Genomic DNA, 24,465 nt, shown 5'->3' on the forward strand with positions numbered 1-24,465 from the left:
AAAAAATCAGGTTGCAGATTATTCCTGGGCCTCTAATTCCTTGGCACTTATTGCTTGTATGCAAACCAAGCAACCTTTAAAAAAAAAAAAAAAAAGATCATGGATAGGATTACTGAGCTGGCTTAGTATTTTTCCCCAAACCTGATGCCTACTGGAGCTACACACAACCCATGGCACACTGCATTCAATCAAAGTTCTCACTCTTCTCATTCCATAAACTGACCACTGATTTTCACTGTGACTTTAAAAAAAGGCCAAATTAGGATTTATTTACAATTCCCTAATCTTCTTTGCATTAAGGATCAGATGACATTACATGAAAACAAGTATCAGACAAATGTACAGTATTATTTCATTTGCTATTAAATGTCAGAAATTTCCTATTATCATTCAAAAATAGAGAAAGTGGATGAGTCATTCATTCCTTTATACTAATTCTTTACACACTATATTCTCCTCATTCATTCCTTCAGCACACAGGTTCTCAGAGGGTGGTCTCAGACTAGTACAAATGGGGTCACATGGGAGCTGGCAAAAAAAAATGCTAATTCTTAGGCTCCACCCCAAAACTGTTGAATCAGGAACCCTGGGGAGGGGTCTAGGATTCTGTGATAAGAAGCCTGCAGTGAAAAAAAAAAAAAAGAAGCCTGCAGTGATTCTTCTGGATGCTCAAGTCTGAGCACTGCTTCCTCCTGACTGGGTCCACAGGGGTCTCCAGGCAAAAGAAAGCTCTATGTTTTCTGACAATTTTTCAAAAGAGAAGAATATTCCAACAATCCTATTTAAAAAATAAGCCCTCATCTAATCCCTTGTGAAGATGGGTTACCATGCAAACTATTTTGATTCCTTTCAGACTTGTTACTAAGAAAGGACTAATAGGATTTCTAGGGTCAGAAAAGTACATTTTTATCAACCTTAGAATTAGATTCTGGACCCTTGGCAACAAACATCACAACACCATCCTCTACCAGCTACCTTCTCTGTGCAGAGCAACAACTCTCAACACCTGTAGCCAGGAGACTAACTTAAAGTGTACAGTTTCCAATTTCCACTTGAATTTGTCTTTTTTGCTTTCCCTCTAAAAGACAAGCATTTGGCTTATTTTCAGTAGAAAACTAGAACATCCTACCAAAAAGATAACATATCAGGTTTTGCCACTTTTGAAGTTGAGACTGTTTCTTTTTTTAATTTTTTTTTAATTTTTATTTATTTATGATAGTCACAGAGAGAGAGAGAGAGGCTCAGAGACATAGGCAGAGGGAGAAGCAGGCTCCATGCACTGGGAGCCCGATGTGGGATTCGATCCCGGGTCTCCAGGATCGCGCCCTGGGCCAAAGGCAGGAGCCAAACCGCTGCGCCACCCAGGGATCCCTGAATTTTTTAAGATTTATTTATCTGAGAGAGACAGAGGGAAAGCGCGCGCGCGCGCGCGCAGCACGCACACACACACACACACACACACACACACACACTTGGGGAGGGACTGAGGGAGAGAGTCTCAAAGAGACTCCGCTGCAAAGACCAATGTAGGGCTCAATCTCACAATACAAGCCAAAACCTAGAGTTGGATGCTTAACCAGCTGCGCCAGTCAGGTGCCCCAAAAATAATTTCTATTAACATATAAATTATAAAAATTGACCCAAGAACAGACTGCACAAATCAGTGATGAAGAGACAGACCCTTGGCCAGACTGTGTAGGATCTGATCCTGGTTCTGCCACTGGGCTAAGTTAGTAAATTTTTCTTCATTGTCACCTGTGTTCTTCCATTTCTTAATCTGTGACATGGAAATAGTATATACTACCCACTTCATATATTTTTAAGAGAAATAAAAGTTAAATATTTTGAGTTTCCCTCAAAATTAAAGTATATTTAGACTTTTCTTAAAGAAAATTATATTGACCAAAGACCTCAATCATTTAAATGGTCCAAGATCTATAGAAAATAGCAAGAGTGCTGTCAAAGATATTCAGTCACCCTAGGGGAAAAAAAAGCTTCAAGCCCTTACAGTTGTACAGGGGATGCCTCTCAATTCTTCAAGAAATGAATCATTCAAATGCTAAAACAAATAGATGTGAAAGGCTTCCAAACTCATTTGACCAAGTTATCAGAACACTGATATCAAAACCTGACAAAACACAAAACAGAACTATGGATCAATTCACTACTGATTAGTGAGAAGCAAAAATTCTAAATGAAACATTAGCAAATAAAATTCAGCAATACATTAGATTAGCTTTTAATTTCACAATTACAGAGATGGTTCAAAATTAGACCCAAACCCTATATATTTGAAAACTGAATAAAATGTAACAAAAATGTTATGCCACGTTAGTGGGGGGAAAAAAGCTGGATCAGCAATATTTAAATAAATGGCACTGGGATGATGACTACAATTTGGAAAAAATATACAGCTAGATCTCTGTATCTCAGGCCAAAATCCATTCTGAGCTAAATACCCAAGATATAAGGGGAAAAATACAGGAGAATATTTCATGATTTTGGAATACAAAAAGCATTCCTAACCATAAAACCCAGAAGCCATAAAAGAAAAAAAAAATGGATAAAGCTGTTTCTATAAAAACAAAACATGCATTTTATTTGAATTTGATAGTTCCAATTTGAACTATCAAATTGTAAACCCAAGTAGCCATACTACCGGTAAAACAGACTTCAAATAAAAAACAGGGGAAAAGCTTACATTTATTAAAAGGTCTTAACGTTCAATATACAAAGAATATTAAGAATTCAAATCAACAAGAAAAAAAGGAAACATAGCAAAAAAACAGAGAACATGAACAGGACAATATAAATGCCCATGAACTTATGAAAAGACATTTTTGTCTAAGAGACAATTTGCCTAAGAGAATAGACAATCAGCAAAAAGATGCTATCAGCGTTGGTAAGAATGGGAGGGGGGAGTGGGGGGGCTGGGACAGGGACTCATTCACTTTTTGGTGAGGGTGTAATCTGCGCAATGTTTATAGAGAGTATTTGACAACAGCTATGCTTATTAAAGATGTCAAAATCCTTTAATCCAGAAGTTTTACTACCAAGATTGATTGATTGATTTCTCTCTTTTCTTTTTGGTGAGTAAAGCAACAGAATTTTATTAGGCAAGGACACACAAAAAGCTCTGTGGATTAAGAGGGGTCCCAACAGGGTTGCCCCGCTACCAAGATTTATCTAGCAGATACACTCAGCTGTACAAAGATGTGTATATAAATCAAAACCGTTATAGCAGCAAAACACTGGAAACAACCTAAACATAAAGCCATTAGGGCACTAGTCATAAATTAAGATACCCAAACCAGGGACCATTACCATACCATACCGTGTAAGAAGGGCTGAGCTGGATTTAACACAGAATTTTCTATTTACATAAAAGTGGCAGGAAGGAGGCATACACACACACACACACACACACACACACACACACACGGAAGGGAGAGAGAGATGTTATACCATACAACTCTATTTAGAGGAGACGGATACACACACACACACACACACACACACACACACACACACACACACACCGTCTCTAGGCCTCTGTATGCACAGATCATTCCCAACAGGAGAGATAAGAAATAGTTCTCGGTTGGGCAGCCCGGATGGCTCAGCAGTTTAGCGCCGCCCTCAGTCCAGGGCACGATCCCGGAGACCCAGGATCGAGTCCCACATCAGGTTCCCTGCATGGAGCCTGCTTCTCCCTCTGCCTGTGTCTCTGCCTCTCTCTCTCTCTCTCTCTCTTGTCTCCTGCTTCTCCCTCTGCCTGTGTCTCTGCCTCTCTCTCTCTCTCTCTCTTGTCTCTGTCTCTATGAATAAATAAATAAAATCTTTAAAAAAAAAAAAGAAAAAGAAATAGTTCTCTGTAGTGAGAGAATGAGGGAGAACCAAAGGTCAAAGGTTAAGGGAGAGTAACTTTTCAGTTCTTACTTTTAGTGCCTTTTTTCATGCGTGTGGTTTATTGTTAAACCATGTATAAGATTACTTTCTAGAAAGAGAATTTTAATAAAGCCTTTGACCCAACAGCCTCACTTTTCAGAATCTATCCCATGATGCATGTAGATATGCCTAAACTAAAAGATACATTCATTGCAGCTGTGTTTGTACTAATGAAAAATCCAAAACAATCCAAATGTGTTACCATCAGAGTAGATCAATCAATTATGGTACAGCCTACAATGGAAGACTCTGCTATCAGGAAAACAAGGGAAATCTCTGTGCTGATAAGGAAAGGCAAGTAAGGTATATACTGTTACATAAAACAGCAAGGTGCTTATGTAGTTTGGTTCCATTTCTTATGAACATATTTATATAGAAGTGGCACCTGGGTGGCTCAGTCGGTTAAGCATCCGACTCTTGATCTCAGGATTGTGAGTTTAAGCCTCCTGTTGGGCTCCACGCTGGGCAAGGAGCCTACTTTAAAACAAAACAAAACAAAACTGGTCACCGGTAAGGAATGAAGCTGCTCTTTTCTATTATTTTAATTGTTTCATAGGAAATCTGCATTTCCTTTGTGATGGTAATTTTTAAAACAAAATTATCTTTTAAAAAGTTTCTTCCCTCGGGCAGCCCTGGTGGCTCAGCGGTTTAGCGCCGCCTTTAGCCAGCGGTATGATCCTGGAGACCCGGGATCGAGTCCCATGTCGGGCTCCCTGCATGGAGCCTGCTTCTGCCTGTGTCCCTGCCTCTTTCTCTCTCTGTGTCTGTCATAAATAAATAAAAAATCTTAAAAAAAAAAAAAAAAAAAAGTTTCTTCCCTCCCTCACCCCATGCATTTAAAAATCTTATTTGGCTTAAAATGAACTTGTCTCTTGCTCTTACTACTTGTCCATCACTGTTAGTTCTGTTCCACCCAAGGCCATGACAACCATTCCAAAAAGCACCAGTCCCTGTCTTTCCTTTTCCATTAGCCTCTTTGGGATACCTAAAAGGTATCTGTCTGCACGACACTAAAGTGGCTTCCTTTCCACGTAGTGAATACTCACAAAGTGTCGTTTGAAAGACAGATCACTCGTACAAAGGAATGAAAGCCCTGGGCAGCCAGAGGAGCATGAAATGACAGAGATATACCAACAGAGCTCAGACTGCAGGAAACCTGCCAGAACCAATAAACTAAATAAACAAAATCATCAGGTTCTTCAACAAATGATTGTAAGGATCCTACAGTTAACAGGTTCTTAAAAGCCATATCCACTGAATATAGTTATTCAGATATGGGGGGGGGGGAGAAACCTGTATAAACAAATTAGGACATAGGAGACCACTGGAAATTTGACTTACCTAGTAGACCTACATGACACAAAGAAATCATTCATTTACAAGAGAGAATGGTGCTGGGTTTAGGTATACCAAAGTCTAACTTTTAGGAATACACATAATAGGGGCACCTGGGGGGGCTCAGTTAGTTAAGCATCTGCCTTCGTTCTGGGGTCCTGGGATCAAGCCCTGCATCTGGCTCCCTGCTCATCAAGGAGACTGCTTCTCCCTCTCCCTCACCCCCCGGGGCTCATGTTTTCTGTCTCCCTCTCTAAAAAAAAAATCTTAAAAAAAAAAAAAATCTTAAAAAAAAAAAGGAATACACAGATAGCTTTTGGAGGGGGAGGGGGTTGTGATGTCAAAACTATTTTCATAAAATACTAAGACACTGCCTTTTTTACTCTCATTTCTCACAAAAACACAGAGGCATTTTCCAGGAGCTCTGTGACATGTGGTATCACTGTGCTTAATGGCTAATGGAATGTGTGCTTGGTTTTCAAAATTCTATTTCAGTATTTAATGTGGCAAATATTAATAGATATAATTGACTTTTTAAACAAAATCTCCTTGGGGCCCTCAAGAGTTAAGATTAGGGATCCCTGGGTGGCGCAGCGGTTTGGCGCCTGCCTTTGGCCCAGGGCGCGATCCTGGAGACCCGGGATCGAATCCCACATCAGGCTCCCGGTGCATGGAGCCTGCTTCTCCCTCTGCCTGTGTCTCTGCCTCTCTCTCTCTCTCTCTGTGACTATCATAAATAAATTAAAAAAAAAAAGAGTTAAGATTATTCAGGAGTCTGAAGACTGAAAAGTTGAGAACCCTTGCATTAAACTATTATGTCTACTTTTTTTTTAATGTCTACTTTTGCACTGGACTTCAATTCTCCAAAATAAAACGGTTTTTGTAAGAGGGTAGCATGGGTTGATGAGTGAATCGGGAAAAAGCAAACATCAAGCTGACCTTGAGCCCTAAGCCCACAGTAGTCTCTCCTCAGCTTACCTTTAGAAAGAATGTATGTATACAGACACACCTCTGCCAATGCCAATTAAAATTTAAGTTCACATTTCCTCCCCTTTAACAACACTTCAAAGAGATAAATGCAATATTAATGTCTGAAATTACAGCTGACTGTTGAACAATGTGGGGGTTTGAACCCCTGACCCCTGCCTGCCCAGTGGAAAATTGGCATAAAACTTGTGACTTCCTAAGAACTTAACAACTAATAGCCTACTACTGACCAGAAGCCTGTCAAAAACATAAACAGTCAATTAACACATATTTTGCACATGTATTATATACTGTTTTCTTACAATAAAGATAAAACATTAAGCAAATCATAAGGAAAACACATTTACAGTCCTGTATTTATCAAAACAAACAACAACACAAAACCCTGTGTATAAGTAGACTTGAGAAGTTCAAACTCATGCTGTTCAAAGGTCAACTGCACTTCATTTTTATTTAAGTTAAAAAGCCCTGTCTCCTTACCTAGGACAGTCCCAGGGCTTCCTATGCACCTCCTGGTACCCACAGCAGCCTTGGGGGAAGTTGTGTGCTACTCTTACTTGTCCTTTTCCTTCAATGGACTAATCAAATTCAAGAAACAGCCCAAACTGTTCTATTGTTCTAGAGTTTGCTGTGGCAAATACTGCCTAAAACAGGTGCTCTGTCTTGGAGACACAGTGGCATCTACTCCCACACTGGGGATCCACCTGCACCCCACTTCTGTGCCACCTTCCAGCTTTCCAGTTGTCCCCTCTCTACCCTGGCATCCACCTACCCTGTCCTCCACGTTCAGCTTCTACTCTACGCGCTGGCTGCATGGTCGGTGGCAGAAACCTAGATTGGAGTTCTCACCCTGCACAGGCCTCGCTGCACCTGGAGGCTTGAGAAAGCCCAGGTTCTGGGTCAGCAGCTCTGCACTTCTAACAAGCTCCCTACTGCTGCTGTTTCTGCTGCTACTGCTGCTGCTACACCCACGGACCTTGCTCTGGGAACCACTGCCACCGAGCTTCTTCTGGGACCTGAGGGCCCGCACTGTCCTGGCTCTGCCACGTCACGCCAGTGAACCACGGCAGGCAGCTCACCATCACCAGCTCAGGACACGGCTTCTCGGTTGGTCAAACAGTAACTTCACTGGGTGGACGGAAAAAGGCAAGGGTATGAACCGCCTAAGAACTTTGTCAGCTGGGTGAAGGGGAGGGACAGGAGCCTTCACCAGATTCAGCAACGTCACCGAAAGCAAATTCCCAGCAGAAGCAGCCTCTTTCAACCATGTGGTCCTATTTCCACCTATTTCCACCATTTGCTCAGAGGCTGAAAAGTGACCATCAATCCAAACACATTTGTTATGTTTTCAACTGCCTGATGTGGGGACTCTTCTACTGCTGGCTTCTTTAAGAGCTCCCACTTTAAAGACAAGGACAAAGATCTTTATCTCTGGGTTCAAGATACCAAAGCTCCCTCTTCCAAATCCAAGGGGCAGGAAGGAAGGGTGAAGGAGGACAGGATCGTGCCCCATAGTCCCACTGCACTATACCGCCTGCTCGGAAGGAAAAAGCTCCTGCCCCCCACTAGTAGGATGCATTCACAGCACTGAAGCTCACTTACCTTGGTCATGCCTCCAGCCTGCGCCGTATTCAGTCCGGCGTGACTGGCCATTTGCGGTGAAACCTGTGTTAATGTCTCAGCCAGCACACTGCTCGTGGCCCCCTGCATGGCCGGAGCAGGGTACGGCATCCCAGCTCCTCTTCCTCTGCCAGCGGCCCCAAGAGATCCGTTCATGACTTGCGCCTGTCCTTGCTGGGCCTGGTTCATTAAACTATGGCCAGAGTTACTATTGAGGAGGCCTGGGTGGGTCTGGTTAAAGTTAGCATTCATGCAGATCCCAGGTCCCGTCTGCGACGTGGCAGGGCTGCTGGTCACCAGCCCCACTTGCTTTTGTGCTTGCGGATTCAGTGCTTGGGAAGCAGGGGGAGTGGGCCCAGAGGTGCTGGCTGCCTGTTTGGGCAGGCTGGGGGCTGAAGAATCTCCCTGGTTCAGAGGGCTCTTGCCCATGGCACCCAAGCTGGCCATGTTTGCACTGTTCGGCTGCCCCTGAGTCTGGCCACCGAGGCCTTGCTGCACAGGGCTGCTGGCGCTAACATTTCCTATTCCTGGGTTGATACTAGAGCCGCTGCCTCCGCGCAGAAGCTCCGACAATTGTTTATGTTTGGAAGCAGCATCTGGAACAAGGTTCCCACTGTTTAAAAGGCTTAATTCTCCTCCATTAGGGATCAGCTCATCAGGAAGATCATTTTCCAAGTCAAACAATGATCCAAAATCTAGAAATTAAACAGAAATAGAAATGAGAAACTAAGCAACTATAACAGCTTTCCAACTGTCATATGTTACTATGACCTTAACCTCAAGGAGCACTTGACACAGAAAGCCAGCATGTCTTAGAGTTATGTCAAAATGACTTGAAACTTCATTTGGGAAAATTAAACAAGGAAGAATATTTTTCAAATTCTGAAGAAGGAAAAGTTAAACAGATGAGAGGAGGGCCAGCCCCACTAGATGTTATCATATATTCTAAAACAACAATTAAATCATGTGACTTAAAGAGAAATGTAGATATACAAATCAAAGAAAATCAAGAGGGAGTTAAACCTTCACTGAATTTATGTTAAAGTTCTTTTAAGAATATCTGAGTGCAAAAAAGTAATTGGGCATCTAGTTAGATGAATACCAATTTTGGGAAATTAAGTAAAGCCTAATTTTAAGTGATTACATATTTAAAAGGTAAATCATTAAAAAACCTACCCCAACCTAAATAGAAAATGAGAGTTCTCCAAGTGTTGAAGCTGCAGAAAATAATGTATAAAGAAACTAAAAATAGTTAAAAGAATATAACCGCCACTTGTCCCACATGAAAGGGGCTAACGTCAGCCACGTAGAAGGATGGGCAGCACACGGACTTCTGAGTAGACACACAAAGGATGCCAGTGGGTAAGCATCAAAAAGGAAGATAAAAACAGTCAACGGAAGAGACCATCCTTCCTGAAGGGTAATTGATGACAGGTAAAGCAACTTCTTCCTCCTGGTCCCTCTCAAGGTACCATTTCTCTAACACGTGGCTTATGTGTATCTCTAGTCTCTCACCGACCATGCCTTCTTCAACCCACAACAACCTGGCCACACGTGCACAAAGGACAAGATCTGCAGAAAATATAACAAGAGTGGCATGTGTGTAACATCAAGACAAGGCCAAACCATACACATAGGCAGGTCAGCCAACTGCTCAGACTAAGACCAGGCTGCCTACACCTGAAACCCAGCTCTGCCTCCAGCTCCCTACTTCTTAGCCATGAGTTACCTGGACTTTCTGTGCCTCAGGTACAGTTTCCATCTGGAAACTGTGAAAACTACCACACCTCATAGGGTTTCATGGGGACTGACTGAATGAATAAGTGTAAAGCACTTTAACCAACAGTGCTTGTGGGTGGTAAGTGGACCATATTAGCTGTTATTATTACTGTTATCCAGTAATAGAAGGTTTAATGAATTACTATATAATGTTAGAAAACATTACACATCTGGGGCACCTGGGTGGCTCATACGGTTGAAGGTCCAACTCTTCATTTTGGCTCAGGTCATGATCTCAGGGTCGTGAGATCGAGCCCCGTATCAGTCTCTGTGCCCAGTGTGGAGTCTGCTTAAAACTCTTGTCCCTCTCCCTCTGCCCTTCTTCCCTCCACTCACTGTCTAAAATAAATAAATAAAATCTTTTTAAAAATTACACATCTACTAAAATAATTTTGAAGACTATAAAAATGTAGGAAAATGTATATGTTATGTAAAAACATGCAAATGGCATATGCAAAATGGCTCAGGAAGTAAGATTAGCAGTTTAGTATATGAGCACATGGGCAGTGGTTGTAGTGGTAGAAGTGGTGGGGTGATGAGTGCATGTGGCTTTTTGTTGCCGTTGTTTTAAACACGGCCACCCGCCCCACCACCACCCACTTTGAAAAAACTGAACTGCCTTCTCCCTAAGACTGCTTCCCCCACAGCACCCCAGGTGGCTGCTCTGAGGTTGCTCTAAGAAGAGCACCACCTTCCCAGCCTTGGGAAAAGTAACTAGTGACCCCCCCCCCCACCTTCTCCTTGCAGGTGACACAATCCCAGCTAAGGAAGTTGAAGGTACATATTTCCACGACAGCGTAGAAAAGGTTTTCCTTCCCAAAAGTAAGGGATGCTCAGGAAGAAATCTCCCTTCCCACATCTCACAGTGGAACTATGGCAGCTACCCTCAGGCAGGAGAAGGCCTCTGGCACGCTAGGGATGACTGCTGCAAAAACTATAAAGTGGGGTTTGTGAAGCCGTCCCTGAGCTGCTTTATTCAACCCTGGAGCCTCCCCTACCCTCAGATTTCTCATTATAAGAAAAAAAAAAATCCATTTCCTATATTTAAGCCATTCTAGCTGGAGTTTAATGTCATCCAGATGAAGCTCAAAAGCTCCTCCATAAGACATCCGAGGCCATCGGGATGTGGCCCCTGACCAGTTCTCGGCCCTTCTTTCCCCTGGCACCTTCAGATACACCCTACAGTCCAGCCACAACAGTGAGTTGTCATCTGCAGCAGAAATCCTTCTCCTGGATGTTCACTCTGTCTACAAAACCAGACCCCTACCTCTCACTGAGATTAAACGCAGTGACTATGAAGACTTTCTTTGGGCTATCCCTGAACAGACCAGTGCCTCTTTTTAGCCACCGAAGTTCTCTGTACATACGTGCCTAGTAAACCACCTCTAACTAATACATATCTATTTCACCCTACTCAACTGTAAGGAATTAGGGATTACTTGCAACTGTACACACACACTCACACATAAGCACACGTGCAGAGTTTTGTAGAACCTGCGAGAGTAAGCTGCAGATAGCATGAGCCTTTCCTCCCAAGTCTCTGACCACGTATCTCCTAAGAACACCCTTGTACAAAAACAGCACGTTTATCAAATTCAGTAAATTTAACACTGATACAATACTTAATATATTGATTGCCCTAACTCAAATTTAGCCAGTTGTCTCAATAATGCCCTTTATTACATTTATTTTCCTGGTCTAAAATCCAATTCAGGACTCCGGTGCACCTGGTTGTCATGTCTCTGTCCTTCCCTTTTGTCTAGAAAGGCTTGTCAGACTTATTCTTTCCTAACTCTGGCATTTTTGAAGAGGATAGGCCAGTTGTTTTGTAGAATGTACCACAATCTGGGGCTGCTGCCTTGTGACTACAGGACACGTAATAATGAAAAGACACAGGAGTTGACTCCTGGATACAGCAGACAGCTGAGACACAGCCACGAATTGGGGGTTTTTGCTGCCAACTACCCAGCTTCTGCATCTCAACGTGGTTTTGTGGATTCCATTCCATAGCTTTTATGGCACTGTGCTGTCCTGAATCTGGAGGTCCACCAAGGTCTCCATGTAAAAAGAACACATGGGGGGAAGAGCACACAAAATAAAAAGGAAACAATTCTCCAACATAACTTATGTTTCCGTTGCCTTCTAGACTCTGTCCATATGCACACACATTTTTTACTCACTCTTCCTTTATTTTTTAAAAGATTTTATTTTTAAGTAATCTCTATACCCAACATGGAGCTCCAATTCATGATCCCAACCAAGATCAAGAGTTGCATGCCTACTGGCTGAGCCAGCCAGGCGCCCCTACTCAGTATTCTTTAAACAAAACAAAAAACCCCAGTGTATATGTGTTTTTTAATGCAATGTTCCTTAACCTATGAACATGAAAATGAAACTTCATCTAAACCAGCAAGCAGGAGCCACTATGACAGAGACCAAGCTTCCTTTCTATTTGCCAGGGAGGGGACGAAGAGTTGGTGTCAAGCACTGTAAATCATTACAAGGAAATGAACTCCAAATATTTAAAAAGTCTGGAATGGCGTGCTGAAGCTCCTTGATTGGCTCTTTCAAGTGTTTCGAAGCACTCTTCCTGAGACAGGGCGGCTGGCCAGGACAAGAACAGGTAAACCCAAAGGAACAGTTAAACACTGCTGTGACAGATTCAGGGTCCCTACTCCAGTGGAAACTAGATATGAGGAAGGAAAAGGAACAGCTGGGAATGGAACACATGCGCTCAAATCCCGGCTGAATCAACCAGCTCTATATCCTTGAGCAAACTGCTCAGTGTCTCTCTCTCTCTTTCCCAACTGTGATACCCCAGAGTTACATGATGAAAGCTGATCAGGGCACCTAGCACCGTAGATGCTGGTTCTCTTATTCTATCTTGCACAAAAACTTAAAAAATTTCTTACCTTTAAAATTTACCCACTATCCTGCCACTCTCAAATTTACCAGCTTGGCTATTTTTTTACTGGCTTATGGCAAGTTTTACTCCAAATACACATGCAACTTTTATAGCTGTCACAGGGCAGAATGTCTTGGGCTCAATTTTGGTTTGTGCTGCTCTGCCAGCTTTCGTCCACCTTGGCCACTTTTCTCATCTTGTTTCAGTCTAAACACATCTCACAGTTGTTTGGTTGTGGAAAGAATAGACTAATTCTACTTACATCCTCACCTATCAGTGCAAACACATATGTACGTGTCCACAAGCAAATACACAAGGAGTATCTTTCTAAGAAGACAAGATGAGCTGTGCAGGGTTTGGGGGGGGGGGAGACAGTGGCATCCCCCTTCTCACTGTTACTGTCTCCATGCACATATTGTCTAGTTCACAAAATTGACAAAGGAGAGTGAAGAAGGAAAGGCAGGATATTGCAACATACACAGTTATGCTTTCTACACACCAAAGTGTCCCAACACTGGTTAGGCAATACCAATCTGAATCATCGGAAGTTCTGAAGATTCAAGATTGAGCATCACCACTTCCAATTCTAGGTAATTTCCCTTTCCTTCACCAAGCCCCCAGCAGACCCAGGGAGAACTGAGGCTGCACGAGATTCGTTGGACCCTGCTTTCTAGGGGCTCACCAATGGCAAGAGACATTGGCATCACAAAACAAACACAGCCTGTCATGTTCCCACAGCCAACAGGAATTCTCTCCCTCTTGGGGCTCTTGGGCTGCCAACTCAGAGTCCATCCCTTTCACAAAGCTGCGCTGGGAAGAAGGTAGCTGTTGGTTTTCCCAGTCTCTGCCACACTTCTACAAGGCTGGGGCACCCACTGCACAGTATCTCCATCAAGCATGATCACGAAGATGTGTCACTTCTGCACCATGCAGAAAAACCTCACTACAGGAAACAATCACCTCTAAACACTGAAAGACAAGCATCCTACACACATTCTAAGATCCATTTTTATCCATCATATTCAGAAGTTCATATTTCACCTTAAATAGGAATGAACTATATTATCAGGGACTCTGAAAAAAGCTCTTCATTTTACAAATCAAATACCAGGTAAGTGGCTGAATCAATCCACCCAGCCTGTAACATTTAAGAGCGGTTTTGTGGGTAGCTTGGGTGGCTCAGCAGTTTAGCGCTGCCTTCAGCCCAGGGTGTGATCTTAGAGACCCTGGATCAAGTCTCACGTCAGGCTCCCTGCATGGAGCCTGCTTCTCCCTCTGCCTCTCTCTCTCTCTCTCTCTCTCTCTCTCTCTCTCTCTGTCTCTCGTGAATAAATAAAATTTTAAAAAAATAAAAGCGGTTTTGTTTGAAAATAGTCTGTGTTCAGGGATCCCTGGGTGGCGCAGCGGTTTGGCGCCTGCCTTTGGCCCAGGGCGCAATCCTGGAGACCCGGGATCGAATCCCACGTCGGGCTCCCGGTGCATGGAGCCTGCTTCTCCCTCTGCCTGTGTCTGCCTCTCTCTCTCTCTCTCTGTGACTATCATAAAAAAAAAGAAAAAAGAAAAAAAGAAAATAGTCTGTGTTCAAACGTGGCTAAGCAAATCATCCACAAAACACATCTTTCCTTAGGTTTGCTAACATCTCCCCTTGTGTCATACTTTACGTTTTCCTTTTGAATGGCAAGTGGAGCCTCAAATTCTCTGACCGGCAGAACTGAGTTTTCTGTCTAAATGTGTACAAACTAGCTTATCAAATCTTGTATTGGCGCAAAGTAGGAACTCTTCTATACTTTACATACATAATGAATGAGTCTTAAAATCGCACTATCAACTCCGAGTTATAATTCACAAGGCTGTAAGGACCATACAAAAAGGATCAGGCTCTCCACAAATATCTTCATCCTGAACAAATGAATGAATTCTGGAGAAGAGTGCCAAAGTTATAGGACACACAGTAACAGTTTCAACATTTCACTTGTCTAGCCCAAGATATAAAGTAGTAATCCTAACATTCATTACTACTTTTGTAAAACAGAAACAAAGAGAACAAAATTCAATAGTGAATCCTCCTAAAACACTTCCCTGTTCTAATCCTCCTCCTTTTTACCCCCCTCTCCTGCAGCCTCTTTATCCTGCGGGAGACCAGTCAGATTACTGCTGGATACACCCCAGCATCCATGCCTCTTCATGCTGTGGCTGGTATAAAAATGAAACGGTCTAATACAAAGTAAGAGATGTTAATCAGAGAAACAACCCTGAGAGTAAGAGTGGAGGTCCTGGTTCCTGTTCATGGTTCTCTACTTCTGAGCATGAAACCCCTCCTACAGGTGCTCCCTCTCCCCTCCATGCCCATTTCTCGCTGCAGCCCTCATTCTCTGTGGAAAAGGTCTGCTTTTGTTTCTCTTTTCATAATTATGTTTACATGTTCTTTGGCATTACTTGTACTATATCTCTGATTATTCAAATGCATCTCTTAAACTTTAGAAAAGCGAGGCATTTTTATTCATCAACCCTGGAAATTTTTACAAAAAGAATTTTTAATTCCTAAGTCAAAACTGGATACAAAAATTAATCCAAAAAGGGCAATACACTCTGAAAAAGCTCACGTCTGAAGAGGAGGAATCCACAGAATGGTAAACACTTTCATAGGGTTGTAATTCTTAGATGATCTGGAGACCATCTGAGACTGAAGAAAGAATGAAATCATATAGTGTGTACACAGCACTTAGCCTGGCATGCAGTAAGGGCTCAATACTTATCAGTCACTAATTGTCACAGCACCATCTTCCAAGGTTGCTATGAGGGCTGACCCGTACATGCCCATCAAGGACCTGGCACCCCATGCTCAATGACTGTCACTTCTCTAAGGTAAAGTCCTAAGAATCTGTGACAATGCTAAGAAGTAAAGTTTACTCTGCTTTGAAAATCTGTGGGGATTATGCAAATAAGCAATGGGACAACTCTTCAGAAATGCAGAATGAGGGGATCCCTGGGTGGCTCAGGGGTTTAGCACCTGCCTTTGGCCCAGGGCGTGATCCAGGAGTCCCGGGATCGAGTCCCATGTCAGGCTCCCTGCATGGAACCTGCTTCTCCCTCTGCCTGTGTCTCTGCCTCTCTCTCTCTCTCCTCTATCATAAATAAATAATAAATTAAAAAAAAAGATTTAAAAAAGGAAAAGAGGGGCGACGGGGTGGCCCAGCTGGTTCAGTGCCTGCTCAGTCATGATCCCAGGTCCTGGGACAGAGCCCCATCTAGGGCTCCCTGCTCAGTGGGGAGCCTGCTTCTCCCTCTCCCTCTGCTTCGCCCCCTACTCATACTCCCTCACTTGCTGTCTCTCAAACAAAAATCTTTAAAAAAAGAAAAAGAACACAGTTTTCTTAGCATTTAGGCCATTACAAATAATTGAGGTGGGGCACAGAGGGAGAGAGAGAGAATCCCAAGCAGACTACATGCCCAGGGCAGAGCCCAACTTGGGGCTTGGTCTCACGTTCCAGAAAACATGACCTGAGCCAAAATCAATGGATTGAGCCACCCAGGCGCTCCACAAATAATTTTTATCTAGGCATTTAATAAATACATTCCCAAAAGACATCTAACTTTTTTTTTAACAATTACTATTAGAAAATAAATTCCTTCTTAAATGTTCTGTGATTCAAGCTTTTCATGCAGACACACCACCCCTAATTAGTACAGAATAATGAAGTTTTACTTCATTCTGAACAGTGATCTTACACTGAACAAAAAGTCCTGCCCCTCCTCAGAATCGCTATCTGCTTAAGAGCCAGAGTGGACCTGGCTGAGCGATCTGCCTCCTCCTCTTAGGCCACATGGCCTCCCTCTGGGAACTTCACTCCTTGAAGGGCTAACTGGGCTTATTTGAGACTCGAATAAAAGTCTGCCCCCCCAGAGAATTATAATCTAATTGAGGAAGATAGGCCACAGACACCAAGTCACAAACTGAAACTGGTAACACACAAAGAGCGGATTTTGCAAGCAAGTGGAATAAGGGAATGAACAGAGGCAAGAAAGGCTCCAGATGAATGGCAAACTCAGAGCAGATCTTTAAAGGAAAAGATGCAAGAAACGAACACTGCACATGGATGGGGGGGGGGTTCAGCAGACAAAACAAGCTGGCCACTTTGCCTATGGTAGGTTTCAACACCAATATGGCAGGCTTCCCTCTGCAGGTGTCTTTTTTTGTTGTTGTTGTTTATTTAATTTATTTTATTTTATTTTTTAACCAACCAACACATCCTTTTTCTTTAATAAATTAATTTTTATTGGTGTTCAATTTACCAACATACAGAATAACACCCAGTGCTCATCCCGTCAAGTGTCCCCCTCAGTGCCCGTCACCCATTCACCCCCACCCCCCGCCCTCCTCCCCTTCCACCACCCCTAATTCATTTCCCAGAGTTAGGAGTCTTTATGTTCTGTCTCCCTTTCTGATATTTCCCACACATTTCTTCTCCCTTCCCTTATATTCCCTTTCACTATTATTCATATTCTTCAAATGAATGAGAACATACACTGTTTGTCCTTCTCCGATTGACTTACTTCACTCAGCATAATACCCTCTAGTTCCATCCACGTTGAAGCAAATGGTGGGTATTTGTCGTTTCTAATGGCTGAGGAATATTCCATTGTATACATAAACCACATCTTCTTTATCCATTCATCTTTCGATGGACACCGAGGCTCCTTCCACAGTTTGGCTATTGTGGACATTGCTGCTAGAAACATCGGGGTGCAGGTGTCCCAGCGTTTCATTGCATCTGAATCTTTGGGGTAAATCCCCAACAGTGCAATTGCTGGGTCGTAGGGCAGGTCTATTTTTAACTCTTTGAGGAACCTCCACACAGTTTTCCAGAGTGGCTGCACCAGTTCACATTCCCACCAACAGTGTAAGAGGGCTCCCTTTTCTCCGCATCCTCTCCAACATTTGTTGTTTCCTGCCTTGTTAATTTTCCCCATTCTCACTGGTGTGAGGTGGTATCTCATTGTGGTTTTGATTTGTATTTCCCTGATGGCAAGTGATGCAGAGCGTTTTCTCATGCCTCTGCAGGTGTCTTGAGTGTGATTCAGGAGGGAAGGATCCCACCAGAATGCTTTTAAAATGAACAAAGGTGGGCAGCCCGGGTGGCTCAGCGGTTTAGCACCGCCTTCAGACCGGGGCCTGATCCTGGAGACCTGGGATCAGAGTCCCACATTGGGCTCCCTGCATGGAGCCTGCTTCTCCCTCTGCCTGTGTCTCTGCCTATCTCCCTCTGTATCTCTCACAAATAATCTTTAAAAAATAAAAATAAAAAATAAAATGAACAAAGGCCTTCTTGGGGGAATATCCATTGTTGATATCCACTTAAATAATTGCTCATCATACAGAGCAGAGCATATGACAAAAAACAAAACAAAACAAAACAAAACAAAACAAAAAACACCCTGCATTAAAACCCAAATTCTGTTCTTTAATATAAACCCAAGTGTTTTGTTGAGAGTTATAAGGCAATTCAATTTATTAAACCCAAATTTACAGTTAATTTATGGGACATACATTCCTGTTAGCAAAGGATCTATCCAGGGGGGACTCTTTTAGATGGAAACCTGCCCAGTAAGTACCCTTAAATATTTAAACACTATGAACTATACTGTCTGAAGTGAGGGGAAGGAAAGCAGGCTATTGTACTAGATGAAACTGAAATAAAACTATAGTACCTCAGAAACTGTGATGTAAGTCAGAAGGGAAAAATCTGGTTTATAAAAAGGCACTCTACACAATTTTTCTTTTTTTTTTCCTACACAATTTTTCAAGAGTAAGTCTACCCAAGAAGGGTAAGTCTACTTTGCATCATCATTTACTATTAAAATTTGAGCATTTTCTTTTCTCATTCACAAATGCATTTTCATGGTTTACTCTACTTCAGAGATCATGAGATCTTGTTTCCCTGAACATCAGCTATTTACCTTTCACTTAAGGAATCCAGGACTCCTGACTGAAAATCCTGTCACCCTGGACCTGAATCACCAGAGCCCTGGAATCACAGCCAGCCTCCTATCCTCACTCCACACACTTACAAGTTCCAGGGAAGTGCCATTCCCAGATAGCTAGGACAATTTTAAGTTTCCTAAACGTGGTGGTCTGTGTGCTATCTTCCTCAGACCTGAAGGGTGGAGGACGTGAAGCCTCCATAAAACAAAGGTGGAACAGAAGATGCTGTCACAGCAGCAAGCCACCACCAGACCACCCATAATTCACTCAGCAGCCCTCAAAGGGTAACCAGATGGTCTGGAGCAGAAAGGGGTTTACTGTTCATCACCACCATGGCCGAAGGGACCCTGAACCCCAGGTGAGGTGCTGTCATCAGCTGCCTGTCCACTCTGCAACTCAAAAGTCCTGGAAGAGGAAGAATGGTGGAGGCTGAGCTAGGTTCTAACCTCTGCAGAAACAACTCCAAGCTACCTCAGACTACTTGGCTACAGCATAAGGAACAAACAAGGGATGCCCAGAGACTAGGTCCTCTGGCCCAAATGCTGGGGGTTGTGGCTGGCAGACAGCAACACTGTGTCAGGAAAAAAGGGGAAAGACCACTGTCTAGACTGGAGGTGTCTGTGTATGGCATAAAAAGTGGGCTTATATGTGGACCACAGGCGCACTCTTAACGGGAAGTGAATGCATTAAGTCCCAAAAGTATACCAACATCCAAACAATGGAATATTATTCAGCCCTCAAAAGAAATGAGCTATCAGGCCATGAAAAGTCATGGAGGAACCTTAAATGTGTATTACTAAGTGCAAGAAGCCGAACTGCAAAGGCTACAGACTGCATGGTCCCAACTATAAGATATTCTGGAAAAGGCAAAATTATGGAAACAGTAAAAAGGTCAGCAGCTATGGGCTTGGGGGTGGGTGGACTTGGATGTGAGAGCCCAGAATTTTTTAAAGAGAGTGAACATACTCTGCATGATATAATAATGGATACACGTCATGATGCATTTGTCCAAACACAAAGAATGTACAACACCATGAGTGAGTGAACCTAAAGGTAAACTGATGATGTGTCCATAGGTTCATCAACGTAACAAACAGGCTCTAGTGGGAGTGCCCAAGGCTGTGCATGGGGGGCCAGGGGGTGTGTAGGAAATCTCTGTACCCTCCCCTCAATGTTACTGTGAACCTGAAACTGCTCTAAAAAAAAAATAATATTAAGTCTTAAAGGGAAAAAACAGCACAGAATTATATATAAATCACAAGTGACTGAAAGGCACAAAATGATGGAGAATCACAAGCTGAACAATAACTTGAGTGACCATCGACTAGACTGTATTAATAAATAATATACACAAAATATCAGGGATGTCTATGTTGGATATAAGCGTGCTGCTTTTCAAGCTTTAAGAATCCACCAACATATACCCACTTGGGAGGATTATTTGATGATATGATCAAAATTATAAATGCATGGGCAGCCCTCGTGGCCCAGTGATTTAGCGCTGCCTTCAGCCTGAGGTGTGATCCTGGAGACCCAGGATCGGGTCCCACATCGGGCTCCCTGCATGGAGCCTGCTTCTCCCTCTGCCTGTGTCTCTGCCTCTCTCTCTCTGTGTCTGTCATGAATAACTAAATAAAATCTTTAAAAAAAAAAAAAAAAGGAGAAAAAATTTTTAAGTGCATATTCCTTTTAACCATTAATTCCCTTTTTAGGAATCTGTTCTATAGATATATATATATGTAACTGTGCAGGACTATTCATTAAGGCACTGTTTGTGACAGAACAGGATCGAAAATAACCTCAATGTCCATCAGTGGGGAGATTAAACCAATTACGGCACATCTCATATAATGGATACCAGCAACTATGCAAAGAGATAATGAGGCTCTCCACATGCTGCCATGTACAGGTGTGCAACAGTGTGTACAGTATGTTACCTCCAATAAGAAGAAAAGGCAGAAAAGAGGCAAGGGAGCCAAGAATAGACAACTTCTACTGGAAGAGATAAAACCTGGAGGGGCCCACATTCTACTCACAGTGGTTACCTGGGGGCACTACATGGAGGGAGGGAGAGGCTCTCACTCTACAGCTTTGTGTCCTCCTCTGATTTTTGAACCCTGTGAATGAACGATTCATTTAAGTAATTAAGGAAATTGATTTTTTTTTAAAGGCAGCCCCTGGGGTGTCTAGGCCCAGGTGAAGAGCTTCATTCAACCCAGATGATAACACCCAGAATACCTGGAGTTGGGAGTATTTGCAGTTTGAAGATGAAATCTGAAACAGGCTCAATATTAGTTTAAAATAGTTTTAGTGTTAACATGAGTTTAAGGAAAAAAGAAAAGAAAAAGTACTTTAAAGAAAGACTTTTCAGGGATCCCTGGGTGGCGCAGCGGTTTGGCGCCTGCCTTTGGCCCAGGGCGCGATCCTGGAGACCCGGGATCGAATCCCACGTCGGGCTCCTGGTGCATGGAGCCTGTGCTTCTCCCTCTGCCTGTGTCTCTGCCTCTCTCTCTTTCTCTGTGTGACTATCATAAATAAATAAAAATTAAAAAAAAAGAAGGACTTTTCAGAAACTACCATTTTTTACCCCTAAAAGAATGTAGCAATCTACACATAACATTTTGCGCCCAATGTAATAGGTAAATATGTTGTTTACGTTGGGAAAGTGGACAGTAATTCGAAATACTCAAACATTAGGACCTGACATCCTGCGGCTTCCAGGACACCAATGGAGAAACCTCTCATTGAAAGGATTCTGTTAAAATTGGAGCTTGTAACAAAGGAAGTGATAACTGGACATCCCACTAAAACACAACCACATTGTTATATCTTTGGACGGCACCTCTAAGTTAATTTACACTTGTTCAAATCACTCTTGCTAGAAGAAGACTCAAGATTTTGCAACAGAACTAACCAAACTCCACTTGTCACCATTTAACAGATTCTTCTAACCACATATAGGAAGATGTTTTGCTTTAGATTTGATTTACTTTCACTAGTTTGCAATGAAAGTACAATGTTTATGGATTTTTTTAAAGCATTCAGAAGAATATAAAGTATAAGGTAAAAAAAAAATAAAGTATAAGGTAGAGAGTCCCTCAAACTATCTTCAGTGCCCTGCTGCCAAGAAAAACAATTTCTAGAGATTTCCTTCAGGAAATCTATGTACACAAATTTTTCACTCCTAAAAAGGATCTAATTATCATGTATGTTTTCCATCCTTTTTAAATTTAATAACCCTCAGACTTCTCTTCCTTCTGAAAGAGGCTGCTTTCCCTCCCCTAACCGGCCACAGCAGGGGACAGAGTCACTCCTCTTCAGAAGGGTCTCCCGGCCACCTTAGTGTTTTTGCAATCTCTAGGTCAATTAACTACATAAAAAGGTCTGTAGTTACTGTGAACATTCTTAGAAGTCCTACCAAACAAGAGACAAGTCTTACCCAACTTACTTTATCTGCTTGGTATACAAGCAGGTTGTTAGGTTTCAGGAATCTTTTCCAGAAACTAGGAAACTATGAACAGACCTTTGGTGCAAACTGGTTGCATGATGTGCAACATGATGATGGTAACGAAATCTCAACAGTCTTCAAGGTAACACGAATTAGTTTTTTTGAAACTTCAATTCTTCCTATTTATAGTACAGTGAAAGCACTAAAATCATTTTGTGTTAAGTACAGCACCAAAATATTTTACCATAAAAAAAAGGATTCTTAGAATGAAGCCTGCCTTTCAAATGTCAATATTTCCAACAGCTCTGAGATAATTATCAGTCAGGAGTACACTTACAGGGGAGCAACACATATGCTGTGCCACTTCTTAAGGAAGAGCAAGAGAGCATACACTTCCACCTGCACAGCGTGCTCTAGAAAGGTGCTCAAGAAAAGCCCAGCCAGAGGGCTCTGGAGGCAGGAGATGGAGGTGCTCCCCTAAACCTTCTTTCGTGCTGTTTGCAAGTGTGAACACTATGAATGTTACCCATACTCTCAAAACAAATTTTTTTGAAAGAAAATTGTTTGTACAAAAAATTTCTAACATCTTAAATAAGTACATGAACCCTGATTCACGGGGCTTTTCCTTTCACAAGCAGGGCTTGGTGGGGAGAGAAGGCAGTTGTCAACTCTCCCAGCAGATAGGAACACGGATGGAAAAATACACCCTGGGAAAAGCTGATCCAGATTTCTGGAGAACAAATCACAGCTGCTTCCTCCAATTACCCCGGATGCAAAAGCCCTTGGATGGGTTTCTAAAATTTTGTATTGTTTTTCAAACCCTAAAAAGATGATCTGGACTCCCTAGTCTAACATGGGAAGCTCTCCACAACCTCACCTTGCCTTCCGGTGCCCAGACTGACTCCCCCCGTAGTCCTTCCTCTCAAAAATTTCCCTGATCACCTGGCCCTAAAGCCTCACTTCACAGCACTCATCTCAATACACATCAGACAGGTACCGGTGGGCCTGCCCACACCACAAGTCTGTCCAAGAGGACGGAAAGCAGCACTGGGGACCCCCGCAGACTAGCAGTACCCCACACATAACATGAACATATCACTGATGTAAGCATTTAAATCTTCGTTGCCTAAAGGAATGCAGCGGTACAGTTGAGACTGGCCCAAATCTGCCCAACACTCAGAGCAAGACCACCTCAGCAGTCTCTGCCTCTTGGAAGCAAGACCATGTGGCCCCTAAATGGTAGCCCAGTGAGTATACATCAAAAATAAAACTGGCTCCAGCAAAAACTGTTACACACTTAGGACTTTCTACTTCCAGACCTTCACCATGGCTATTCATGTTGTTCCCCACACCTGAAACAGTAGGCACCACTCCCACCTCTCCTAACCATCTGCAGGTCTCCACGCAAATGTCACCTCTTCCAAAAGGCCTTATAAGACCTTTCAGAACATACTCTGTCCTGTGCCCCCACCACGCATGGGGACCATCATGCCTAGGGAGCACCTCTCCAAGATACACCAGACTACAGCTGCCTTCCATGAAGGCAGATACTAGACTTGTGTCACACTAGATTTCCAGGGCTGACATCACAGTATAATAAGTACTCTCTAAATGAGTAAAAAATCCTACATCTAAAGCAACAAATATTTTTGAAAGTGTGTTTAAAAGATGGTCCCTTTGAAGGAACTTTGTCCTTTAGGTCATAAAAATCTGAAAACTACAAATGACGTAAGTGGATATACTCAGAGCTGTGCTGTACATACATACAGCAGCCAGTAACTGTGGCTTTTGACATGTACATAAATTAAAATTAAATATAACTTGAAATTTAGTTCCTGAATCACATTAGTAAAAATTTACGCAATAGCCACAAGTTGCTGGTGTTTCCAGTATTGGGCGAGTGCAGACACAGAAATGGGCACCATCACAAAAGTCCTCCTGGAGAGTGCTCACTCACAGATCACCAAGAGAACACTGGCATTTCAAACCAAGGAAATGTCCCAATCTACTCTCATACTGATGGGAAGAAATCAGTTTTTCCTTACATTTTCAAAGACTGAGAAAGTCACCAGTGCAAGCTAAAACAGCCAAATATCTCCCAATAATTCACATGCTTCTCTCATAGATTTTTATTTATTTATTCACAAGAGACACAGAGAGAGAGAGAGAGGCAGAGACACAGGCAGAGGGAGAAGCAGGCTCCATGCAGGGAGCCCAGCGAGGGACTCGATCCTGGGACTCCAGGATCACACCCTGGGCTGAAGGCGGCTCGAAACCACTGAGCCACTCGGGCTGCCCTCTCTCACAGATTTTTATTTTTTTACTTAATTTTTTTTCACCAAAATGTAGCTCTTTTATTTTTTTGTATTTTTTTTATTGGAGTTTGATTTGCCAACCTATAGTATAACACCCAGTGCTCATCCCGTCAAGTGCCCCCCTCAGTGCCTGTCATCCAGTCAC

At 42.7% G+C, this 24,465-nt stretch overlaps 1 protein-coding gene across 2 annotated transcripts in view; it reads right to left on the bottom strand.

The window, feature by feature from the left end:
• CREBBP (CREB binding protein) overlaps positions 1 to 24,465 on the bottom strand; it is a 129,382-nt gene that overhangs the window by 95,625 nt on the left and 9,292 nt on the right. For both annotated transcript variants that reach the window (XM_055341378.1, XM_055341377.1), the window contains exon 2: positions 7,873 to 8,585. In XM_055341378.1, the coding sequence (XP_055197353.1) occupies positions 7,873 to 8,585 (713 nt within the window). The remainder of the gene's footprint in view (positions 1 to 7,872; positions 8,586 to 24,465) is intronic.

Source organism: Nyctereutes procyonoides, unplaced genomic scaffold (genome assembly GCF_905146905.1).
Source record: "Nyctereutes procyonoides isolate TBG_1078 unplaced genomic scaffold, NYPRO_anot_genome, whole genome shotgun sequence".
Taxonomy (NCBI): Eukaryota; Metazoa; Chordata; class Mammalia; order Carnivora; family Canidae; genus Nyctereutes; species Nyctereutes procyonoides.